Raw genomic sequence first — 11545 nt, forward strand, 5'->3', positions numbered from 1 at the left:
AACCAAACGACCCTTTAATATCAATTTCAACTACCTCGATTTAGGTCCATGGTTACACATTTTCGGTTTTTCATCATTTGTTACGTTAATAAACTTTGAGAAAGGCTAGGGTGTTTGGTTGGAGGAGTTGGAATGGAATGGATTTAATCTATTTTAATGTTTGGTTGAGCTATTTTGGAATGAAGTTAGAATCCGAATGGATTCTAAATCCATTCCAACCCCCTCTAATCTCATACCCAACTTTTACCCAAAGATTCCAACTCCATTCCATAATATTTGACATTCAATAGCATGGACAGAGTACAGAGTAACGTTTTTGAATGTACAAGAAGTCCTGAATAGTATAAATGACAAAAGTGTTTTCCCTAGACAATGAAGTGTTCCCCCATTATGTCAATGTGGCCAAACATTCAGCTGGCCAAGGTTCATAATAAGCAAACAATTTTGAGGAGATCCATACGTACGAATGGAATGATATTCAAGGTTAAACTATGTACAATTGGAGATTAAGTGGCCTTAATTATCATTTAACTCTATTTCATCAGCCTTCATCTGCATCGCTTCCACCAATATGGGCATCACGGCTCACCCAATAGTTGCTACCATCAGGGCCGAAGATTTTATACCTGCTTAAACAACACAAACCAACCTCTCAAATACAGTTGATCAAATGCCATCTTAGGCGAATAGGCGGTCACAGGGGTGGCACGACATATTGTCATTATCCACTAATTTGGCGGCCTAGATCAAATGCCATATTGTCACGCACAAGTAGCTCTACTCTCAAATGTTAAACTAACGACACATGTTTGATTAACCTAAATCCGAGATATGCACTGACCTCTCGAGTACAGATTTCCCTTCCTTGTACTTTTGGCTCTTTTCATGGGCAATCTCCTGAAAGAAGACACTCCATACCAGTAAACTAACAACTAACAATTTGCCCAACTACAAACAAACTTACATGAGACATACAGTGGTATTTGCGTGTGAGACGGTGCTCAGACTCTCTCATACAATTAACTATCCCATGTAAACAGGTGAATATAATTTTTAGATATGTTTAGGTCTGCAAAGCTTACATATTTCCAGCCTATAATTGATCCACAGCCTACACAGAATATATCAGCCACTGTATGCAACCCAGTCATCATCATTCTATCATCCGCTTCTCCGATAGTTACATTTACACTGTCAAACCATATAAACATTTAGTTCAATGACGAAAGGGAATTTCACTCCGACACATTGACCTGAAATTATCCAAATATATTTTAATGCCTAACTATGATATGTCAATGACTCATTGCATAAGGCACCAATTCAAGTTATTATAAACATGAGAGTATGAGACTGGGACCATATCAACCAAAGGACGAATAAAAGTCAACAAAGTCAAGGAGAACAAGTGAACAACTATGCTGTGTGTGTGTGTGAAGTTATTAACCTCACAGAATGAATCAGACAACAATATTACGACCCCAATTCCCCAATGTTATATCAAGAGTCAACTTGAACCGATCAACTACTACTTCGAAATATAAGGATCGCACACACTTTCATGAGCCATTTTGCTTTCTTGCATCATATTCAAAGGCCACAGAATAGCGAGGTTTTCGCTACATTGAATATAGAAGGAAAAAATCTCATACAAGGAATCTTGTGGAAATACAATATATACGCCTAACTTTCGAGGTTTAGCATATGAATATAAATTTCATTTCTATATTTGTTAAATGAGCAATGGGTATGGCATCGTGTGTCCAATTGTAGTTTCGTGTAATATATCCTATAATCTCGCTTAAAAATCGAATTGACAACTTTGAGAAAACTTACACTTTGTTGAAGAGATAAGCCTTCCCATGCCTGCAGTGAAAAGACTGAATCAACAATACATATAAAACTGTAGTCAGACAATGGACTAGCCATTTAAGCATCTACATATAACAAAGATCAATAATAGAAAAACAATTGGCATTAACATATCGGCCTGACCCCATGAACATTAGCACAACTAGCAGATTCATGTTGATCCCTCCCAATACCCTCAGCCACAATTCATTGTACAGTGTTCGAATATTATGAACAATCACACCACCACTATTAATGTCCAACAACTATCAATGTCGGAATGTCCATACCAAATATCAAAAGCATCAATGGTTTTAAATGATGTCGAGCTCTACAAAGCTCAAATAAACATGCTGAATTTCATAACAACCATAACAGTTGTTTTATATACCATATAAAAGTGAGAAAATTTTCCAATAACATGACATCAACTCAATACAAGGATTAAAGATCCCCCTCGATGAGTAGCAAATGAAGTGTAAGGCTCTATTTTTGGCTACTACAACAGCATAATGCTAATTAAACAAAAACACTATCCTGATATATCGCCATATCATTTGTCACGACTTCAGAACTCTTACGGAAATAATGGTGTAATAAGGTAGTCGTTTTGAAAATTAGTTTGGTCAAGGTAGTTTTGACAATTTCACGATATTTAATGACGCGAGTGGTTAAAGTTAGCATCGGATGACCATCAGAAAAAATTGAGACATTATAAATGAGAACAGGTAGTAACTATAAAAAAGAACAGAAAGAAAGTGAAACAAGACATCCACCTTTTGTTTTTTATCAAATGCCCTTGAAAAACAAAGACTCAAACAATTCAAATGTAATGATAAGATATAAAATCCTCTATGTAGCTTAATATCTGATGCACCCACCACTCACATATCAAAATCTGAATGCTAAACTTGGTCATCACCAACGTGATTTAAATGTTCCGAATTCCGATGAAATTAGCACCAAACTTAACTTACATTAAAGTTAATGTATTATACAACCGGTTGTATATACAACTTATTTAGTGTTGTGGAGCTTTGTTACAAAGTTGTCGAGCTCTATTAACAAAATTATCGAGTTATGTTACAAAGTTGTTGAGCTTAACAGAATAATTATTAAGCTCAATAACTTTTAAAATAACTCAACAACTTTGTGTGAGAGCTCGATAACTTTGACGCGGTTGTACATAGCTATTATACAACTAGTTGTAGGATAGTATTTGTGCTTACATTATGGGTATAAAAATGAATGGACAGACTCTTTTACATGTTATTTGAAAGACTGCTATTTATGTTGACAAATTAAACTTTAATTTTCAACCAAACACCCGAGTATAATATGGGTGATCCCATTTCTTTCCCCCTCTTACCCTTACCTGATTTCATTCCCTTACTCTTTCCCGTACCAAATGCCCCCTAAAAGTAAGAGTAGGTCTTCTGAGAGACGGTCTCTTAATAAGCTTTATTGAGAGACCATTGTACAATTTTAAGAAAAAGTGGTACTAAAGATAATAAAATAGGTACAAATCATGATTAATGATAAAATGGGTACATTTATTATGTAAATTGGTACGAAATTACTATGTCACGATCAACAATAAAAGGGGTACGAAATACAAATAAAAAGGTACGAAAAATTGGTCTCTCAATAACTTAGTGAGAGACCGTCTCTCCCAAGTTTTAGTGTAAAAGTAATCAGCAAAGTGGAAAGCTTCCAAATTTTCCTGTATTGTAAATTATAATCAAGAAAACAATAACACAATCCCGATAAGATTTCTTTAATAATTAATTCACCAAGACATTTCTGTATCATTTAATAGAGTAGCATAGATAAACAAACCCCAATCAAAATAATAAGTCAACCATCAAGTTAATCCTAACAAAAAAAAAAAAAAAAAAAAAACAGAATTTGTGAACAAAAAAAAAATTTCTTTAATAATTAATTCACCAAGACATTTCTGTATCATTTAATAGAGTAGCATAGATAAACAAACCCCAATCAAAATAATAAGTCAACCATCAAGTTAATCCTAACAAAAAAAAAAAAAAAAAAAAAAAAACAGAATTTGTGAACAAAAAAAAAATGCAATTTAAACCAAAACCCAATTCACAACGCAACATGAAAATCAAAGGGCAAAGTTTGTAAATGGAAAAAAGATGAGACCTTGGAAACAACATCTGCAGTTAGAGCAAGGTGAGTCCTACAGTGCTTGCAACTGTACATCTTTCCCTCCAAATTCACCACAAAAAGTCTCCCCATTTCTCCTCAATCGATAATCTAAACCAAGATTTAATCACAATTAAAATACGTAAACAAATGATCGGAACGAAGGGAGAGTACAAGAAAGAATTACAAGTTCAGAATTTCGGATGATTGCTTGATAAATGATGAATCTGATGAACCAATTATTAGGATGATTCTACTAGTGTACTGTATAAGCAAGGAATCTAGAAGAAATTAGGGGTGCAATGTGCAAATAATTATATAATGATTAATATTTTTATTTAGGGGATATAAAGGTAAAAAGAATAGGTGGGTTATGGTGATGATACCTGTGCAGTGATTAAAATGCAAGAAACGATGATGATAACGTGAAGTTACACTTATACCAACATTCATAGTTTATACCTTCCATCTTTTCTCTTTTCTTTTTCATTTTTATCTCTGATGCCATTTTTTTCCTCTCATTTTTAATTGCAACCAAAGGCTGACAAGACGTGCACGGGAAGACGGTCTATTTGTGAATTCTGATTCTTCAGTGGGTTGGGCTTCACTCCAGCCAAACCCATGATTGAATTTTAGATTTTTAGAAGGGGGTTGCTAACTTGCTATTGGTCGATCATCAACACTCTTATTAATTTGGACAATTTTTGTCTTCGACAACTATAAACTGATATAAAATATAACAGTAACTCTCATATAGGACCATCTTATAACATAGGACTGGCCCAAAAGGAGAAAAGCTCAAAGTTTACATTTTATTATATTCATATTTCGGTTTTATTTTGATTATCCAATATTTATGATGAATACTGATTTATTTAAATATTCAAGTTATCAAAATAAAATATTATGTTACGAAAATAATTTTTTTTTTTTTACAAGTTTATTAAATTATTTAACGAAATTACTTTTTCACATACGAGTTTTACTTTTTCACATACATTTTTTCATTAAGTTTCCACCTAATACCCTTCTTACCTAAAACCTAGCAAATTAACTCTTATTCAACTTTTTCCCCTAAAACCCAATTCAATTGCTCCAAGAACTTTAACAATGGAGATCCTTATCCCCTAATAAATTTAGTAGTTACCAGACTACATCATAATGTTTTTTTTTTTTTTTTTTTTTTTTTGGCAAATTTGTGAAAAAAAGAGTTTTACATTATAAATGTGTACGCTAACTAAACCATACCTATAAACTACAACATAAAACACCATAGAACTACTAATAACATAAACTAAAGCATGGTAACAATTGCATCGGTAAACAACGTCGTGTTGATGGCGTACGACGGAAGTCGGAACACGCGCTTCAAACTCAAAATCCACCCCAATCTCTAATGGATGAGCAACGCTGGCCAAAGGAAAACACCCATCTTTACTTGTCTTGATTGATGTAGCTTCAGAGAAATACCTGCAACAAGACCCAAAAAAGGGTCTCGGAGATTCATCTCCTTGGCTTTGAAAATCTTCCTCAGAAAATCAACGAGCCTCCACAAACTCATTTTTACTCGTCTTAATCAAATCAGCTTCAGAGAAATACCTACAACAAGACTCAAGAAAGCGTCTCGGAGATTCATCTCCTTCGCTATGATACACCTTATCTGGAAACCAACAAGCCCCTTGACCCAACGAGAGAAAACAAAGTGCACTTACGCCACAAGGACGTAGAAAGAAAAGGCGGAAAACAGACCACAAAAATCTGTCTCCAGAGGAGAGTAATCTCCTACACTTTGTAACACAAATCCCGCTGACCAGAACCCCATAGCCAAGAAAAGCGAGTAAATAGGTGGGAACTAAAGGAGGAAACCACTTGAAATTCCCCCTAATCAAAACCATCTCTGCAGACAGCAGAGAGTTAAGCTCAACACAAACCCAATGCAAAGTACCACTCGTCCTAATTAACCCGTGGATAAGAGGACGGGACACCCCAAACCAACAGGAGTTTATTATTAAATGAAAAAGCAGAAAAAGCACAAACCACGAATTAAACATGAGCTAAAGAGGGATTCCACCGCATCCGACCCCAACCAAACAACACAGCCAACACCCGACTCCACCATACCCCACACATCTCAACAAAAAAAGCCCCAAACACGACCTCAGACACAAAACAAATGACGGAATCGACGGATCACCAAACCCTTGACCGATGAAACGGAACAAGCTGACACCAAGACACCAACAACAACGACACCCGACACCAAACAATACTCCCCAGGACCATCGGCTTGCATGCAACTAGATCGACCATAAGAGACACACATACGGACAAAAACCTGACTCGGAAATGGACCAAAAACAGTAGAAGGGGAGGGGGAACACAAGACCAGCCCCAAAACCGCAACCACAAAACACAAACAAACAGCGCAAAACTCATGAACACCAACCGACAAACACAAGGACGATTTCTACCAGGGGTGGGGGGAGGGGCGGGGGAGGGGGAGACACCCCTGGGTTGCATGCGAAGCTTTCAATGACATGACAGAGCATTGTAAGAACGGGAAAGGCAGAAAAACAGACCATGAAGTCCACCGAGAAGACCGTCGGTCGGTCAAACCAAGATCCGATCGCCGTCAAGAGGAACATAGGCGAGGTCAAACAGAGAGGACGAAAACAGTGGCGAGATGCGATGAATCGCCGGAGATAGGCCTTTGGATGACCTCATCTCCGGCGATTGGGCAGAGGAGACGGGGACGGCGGTGCGTGGTCGGAGGATGCGGCGGAGCAGATTAGGGGATTTTTGGGATTTTTTTGGGGTTTTTTGGGAAAGGTAGAGAGAGGCTAAGTTAACAAAGAATCTTTGGTTTTATTCTTTCATTTTGGAACAATTTGTCTCGCTTGATTTGACGGAGATTGATACCATCTTAAATATCGTTGCGGTTAAAGAATTACATTCTCCATAAAGTAAAAATAAAATCTAGTAAACGACCGAAATTATAGAGCAGGCACACTAATCACTAATCATTGCTATTTGAAAATTAATTTGCTTGGGAAAGAATTTCATTCTCCATGATTGTGGCTGGGGACAAACAGAGAATAAGGGAGAGTCGGTGCAGGTGTGTTGGTGCGGTTGGCGGTGGACCTGGTGGTGGCGTTGTACAACAGGGCTGGGTTGGACGACTGGTGCTTTAGGAAGGGTTGTCGGCTGGGTAGGTGGTGGCGGTAATTGATTTTAGGTGGGGAGAAAATGACAAGGGTATAATCGTAAAAACTGTATGTGAAAGAGTAAAATTCGTATGTGAAAAAGCACGACCCATTTAATTGGGCTTTGTGAAATTGGGTTAGTCTTTTACTAAAATTGGTCTTATAGAACAATTTGTGAAAATATAAAGAAAGCGGTACAAAGAAATTAGTACAAACAAACTGATAAGATTACGATATCTTCATAATCTTGTATATTGTTATAGTCAATATTTAGTTCCTCTTTTGTAGCTTGTAATCCTCGTCTTTAGGTAACTGTATCTTTATGTTCTTGTACTCCAAGCTAAGTATAATCTCTTGTTCCCTATATATACTTGTGCATATCTATCAATGAGAATTATCTCTTCAAATTATAATCTATCTTACATGGTATCAGAGAACCGATCCAACTAAACCTGTTTTTTTCTCTCGACATGGCCACCATCCCAAACTCCCATGAGCCCTCCAAACCTCTCCTCCTTCTCAACGCCTCCTCGGTTGAGAAACTAACCCCCTCCAACTACTCCCAGTGGCGGCTCTAACTCGAGTCGTTGCTCGCTGACTACTCCCTCCTCACCTACATCAATGGTACTCCTCCTCCTCCGGAGTTCATTGGTGACACCGACAAAACCTCAAAACCCAACCCCGCATATGGTACTTGGTTTCAGCAAGATAAGTTACTTTTCGGAACCCTCACAAGAACCCTCGACAAATCAGTTGCCCCTCTCATCACTGGCACAAAAACCACCCGTGAAGCGTGGATGACACTTAAGTCCACGTTCGCTCTTCCCTCCCGAGGTCATATTAAACAACTCAAATATCACCTCAAATCCCTCAAACTCGGCTCCTCCACCATATCTGAATTCATGACCAAAGTTAAAGCCATCACTGATGACCTTGCGAGTCTGGGCTCTCTGATGACGGTCGAAGACATCACTGGTGTAGTCATTGATGGACTCGATGCTCGTTATCGCTCCGTCATCGAAGGAGTCCAGGCCCGTGACACCTCCATGTCCTTCCCCGATCTTCATGAAAAACTCATTAACCGTGAACTTGCGATCCAAATAGAGACGGTCAACGCACCTGTCCCAGTCGTTGCCCTTGCTGCCACGTCTCGCTCCTATGCTCCCTCCCACAATTACAAGCAACCAGCCCCTTCCCAACCTTCCACTCAACCAACCGACAAACCTTTCCAAGGTCGATGTCAATGGTGTAACATCCGCGGACACGTCCTTTACTACTATGCCACCTTCAACAAACTTTACCCCGATATCGTTGTCCCTGTAATACTACGGTTTTCTATGTCTTTGGGTACTCTATCGAGTGGGGCTTACTCTGTCGATTAAGTAAGTTTGGTTTACGACACAGTGTTCTGCTGATGGGTACTCGATCGAGTAAGTGTGTCACTCGATCGAGTAAGGGTCACTCGACCGAGTAAGTGACTTACTCGATTGAGTAAGTTGGTTCTGCGGGTTGTTTCAGCCGGGTTTTGTTAGTAACGCGTGATTGATATTTAAAGCTTTCCGTCAGTTCTTCTATCACTTTTTATCTTTTCTAAAACCTCTCAAAAGAAAAAGCAAGTTACGTTACTTTCATCTTCGCGTTGTTATCAAATCTTAAAGGCTGGGATCGTCGTGTTTTTTACGCCGTTGAGTTCGTCATGTCGTGGGTATGATCCTTGTACAGTTTTTATATCTTTTCGTTGAGTTTGTTTAAAACCCTAATGTAGATACCTCATTTCTGCACCTCCCGCAAACCACCCGGTGATGATTGGGCCACATGTTTGGTACGCGGAACGATTTGTGACAGTTCGTAAGTTTATCGTCAAGTGATAGCTCAAACATTTGTGTCTACCTCTTAATTGTCATCTACGTGCCGATACGGTCGTTTTGGCAGTAATTAGAGTACATTTGGAGTCCGGGTCAAAAAACCGTCTTCATTTTCTAAAACCGAGTCAGAATGTTCTGGAATATTCCGGATATTTCTATTCCATATTTTGCAATCTTTTAATCTTTGGTAAAGAATTTCCCGTAATATTCACACAAAATATTAAGGAAAACAAGATTAATCCGTTATTCCATAATCAAAACACGGAAATCTTTCTTCCGTAGGAGGAAACCACTTGGGAAAGGACGCAGCAAGTGCTGCGCCTCTTCCAAGAGACGCAGTGGCTGCTGCGCCTCTTCCCAAGTCCTTTTCTGCGTATTTTTCGTATCTTTTCATATCTTTTCGAGATTCACTTCCAAAGTTTCTCCGAAAACCCTATTTCCTCCGTGTGATTAGTATAAATAGAGACCTTCGGTCTCACATATTTCTCACGCGAGTGTCCGCCCTTCTCTTCTCCCTTTGCATTCTAGACCACGTTCTTACTTTTTGGCGTCTACGTGCTTGAACTTTCGACCACGTAAGCTCGGATCTTTCTGAGTACCAGCCTCGTTTTGCATGACCTGCCAATTTGACCAACTCCACATCAATCAACTTAATCAACTTTATTCGTTTTCCTCCTAGAGTGCACTTTCGTCTACATTCGAGTCGAGCATCACTAAACGTTAACTTAGGTTTGAGGGTGTAAATCCCATCTTTTATTATTGTTCTTTATTTATTGTAATCATAATGTAAGATTTATGTCGAAAGTATTCTTAAAACCGATTTGTAAAACCTTGTTTAAAAACCTTTTTTACGGATTATCAGAAGACAACCGTCGAGAAAGGACGCAGCAACTGCTGCGCCTCTTCGAAGGGACGCAGTACCTGCTGCACCTCTTTGTGAGGCTGCCGCAGTTCCTGCTTCCTTTCTTCTTCCTTCGTCTTTTGTTCGTCCTTTTGTTTTTCGTTTTGCTTTCAATTGTTCATTGTTTCACTAACGTAATAATTTGAGTATAATAATTTTAACACGCAAATAATTCATTAGTATTAATTCGTCATAAATCCCGACTTAAATCCCTTATAATCAATATTTGCGGGTTTTCGTCATTAAAGTCAATCCGGGTTTTAGAGGTTCGATTCATTAATATTGAGTCTCTGGAATTCGATCTTTGATATATTCCCATCTGTTATTTATCGTATCCATCATTAATTCATCATTAACAACTTGTTTAACCAAATTAATTCATTAATTAACCTTTTAATCTTGTAATTAATTGTATTGTTTAATTCCGTCCATGTTCATGCTTTGTCACCCCAATCATATGTAAATAATCTGTTAATCACTTTCATCCGAGTCCATTATTCATAATCGATCATTAAATCACCAACGAATATTAACAATTTGCAATTCCGGCTTCACAACCAGAACTGAGCCAAGGAATGGACGCAGCAACTGCTGCGCCTCTTCTAAGGGATGCAGCTCTGCTGCGCCTGTTCCTGGTTGATTTCTGTCTCTGAACTCCCGTTTTGCCTTGACCTAGTTTATTAATTACGTATTTAATTAACTATTAATCGTATTATCACCCTAATTCCTGTTCGTTAATTCATTTATTCTCTCTTTTCTAAAACCATCCGTTTTAAATATATTTTCGACATAAATCATTAAATCCGATGTAATTATTGTAATATTTTCTTTATTGTATTTTTATTGTATTGTTTGTATGCTCACATGTAATCAATTTAAATCTCTACTTCGACCCATTTGTATGTTAAATTACGTGTTTACCGACTTAGTTAATTCTCACATGCTAGGATTAATCTAATGAATGTTGCATTGCATGCATATAAATCGACAATATATCAAGTATAGATAACTTCCCTAATCATTAGTAGAGGCCGCTATCGAGGCGGGCGAGATTAGGTGTTCGATCAAAAGAACTTCCTAATACGTACCCTCACCCCTTACTTCAGATCTCTGTGAACATCCGTGTTCATTGGCATCCACGAGAGTCATTCTAGACATAGAATGCTAAGGGTAACGAGTTTTTGGTGTTCATGTCACTACTTTGTGTCTTGACATGGCATGAGGTATTCGAACGGTTTCCAATTTTCCACAATAAATTGGTGGCGACTCCACAAATGCAAACGCTTGTTCCCAAGCGCCCCCGTGGGCCCGCGTCCACAGTTTAGAGACTCCGCTGGGGATAATACACTTACGTGTAGCCAAAAGGGTGAAACTTGAACAAGGTTAGGGAATAGTTTGTACAAGACAATTGTTGGTTTTCATAACTCGGTCTTCCTAGATCGTTTATCCGGCCTTCCCAGGCCCAACCCAACCCATTCGACCAATCGTCCCATCTAAACGGTCCTAATTCTTATTTGGGCCTAAGGATGGATAGCGATTGACGTCATCCATACCATGGT

General features: G+C 38.3%; 1 protein-coding gene across 3 annotated transcripts; it reads right to left on the bottom strand.

Moving 5' to 3' along the window:
- Positions 1-313: 313 nt before the first annotated feature.
- On the bottom strand, positions 314-4620 carry LOC141605470 (protein yippee-like). Of its 3 annotated transcripts, XM_074424263.1 has the most exons (7): positions 4404-4616; positions 4205-4298; positions 4015-4128; positions 1837-1880; positions 1083-1191; positions 842-897; positions 314-626 (listed from the first exon to the last, which is right to left on the bottom strand). In XM_074424263.1, exons 3-7 carry the CDS (start codon positions 4108-4110, stop codon positions 542-544), a joined length of 390 nt encoding a protein of 129 aa, XP_074280364.1. In that variant the 5' UTR covers positions 4111-4128; positions 4205-4298; positions 4404-4616; the 3' UTR covers positions 314-541. The 3 variants fall into 3 exon arrangements, with proteins under 3 accessions (XP_074280364.1, XP_074280372.1, XP_074280358.1); XM_074424271.1 differs by lacking the exon at positions 4205-4298 and having other exon boundaries at positions 4480-4620; XM_074424257.1 differs by lacking the exon at positions 4205-4298 and having other exon boundaries at positions 4404-4615.
- Positions 4621-11545: the final 6925 nt, after the last annotated feature.

The sequence above is a fragment of the Silene latifolia genome, chromosome 1 (assembly GCF_048544455.1).
Source record: "Silene latifolia isolate original U9 population chromosome 1, ASM4854445v1, whole genome shotgun sequence".
In the NCBI taxonomy this organism is placed as follows: domain Eukaryota; kingdom Viridiplantae; phylum Streptophyta; class Magnoliopsida; order Caryophyllales; family Caryophyllaceae; genus Silene; species Silene latifolia.

What these genes read in the sequence shown, in the direction of transcription:
- LOC141605470 (XM_074424271.1), bottom strand. Translation starts at nt 4,110, where the DNA reads ATGGGGAGACTTTTTGTGGTGAATTTGGAGGGAAAGATGTACAGTTGC. An exon ending in CTGCAGATGTTGTTTCCAAG is followed by an intron (nt 1,881 to 4,014) that starts GTCTCATCTTTT and finishes TTGTTGATTCAG; the next exon opens with TCTTTTCACTGCAGGCATGG. An exon ending in GGGAAATCTGTACTCGAGAG is followed by an intron (nt 627 to 841) that starts GTCAGTGCATAT and finishes TTGTTTAAGCAG; the next exon opens with GTATAAAATCTTCGGCCCTG.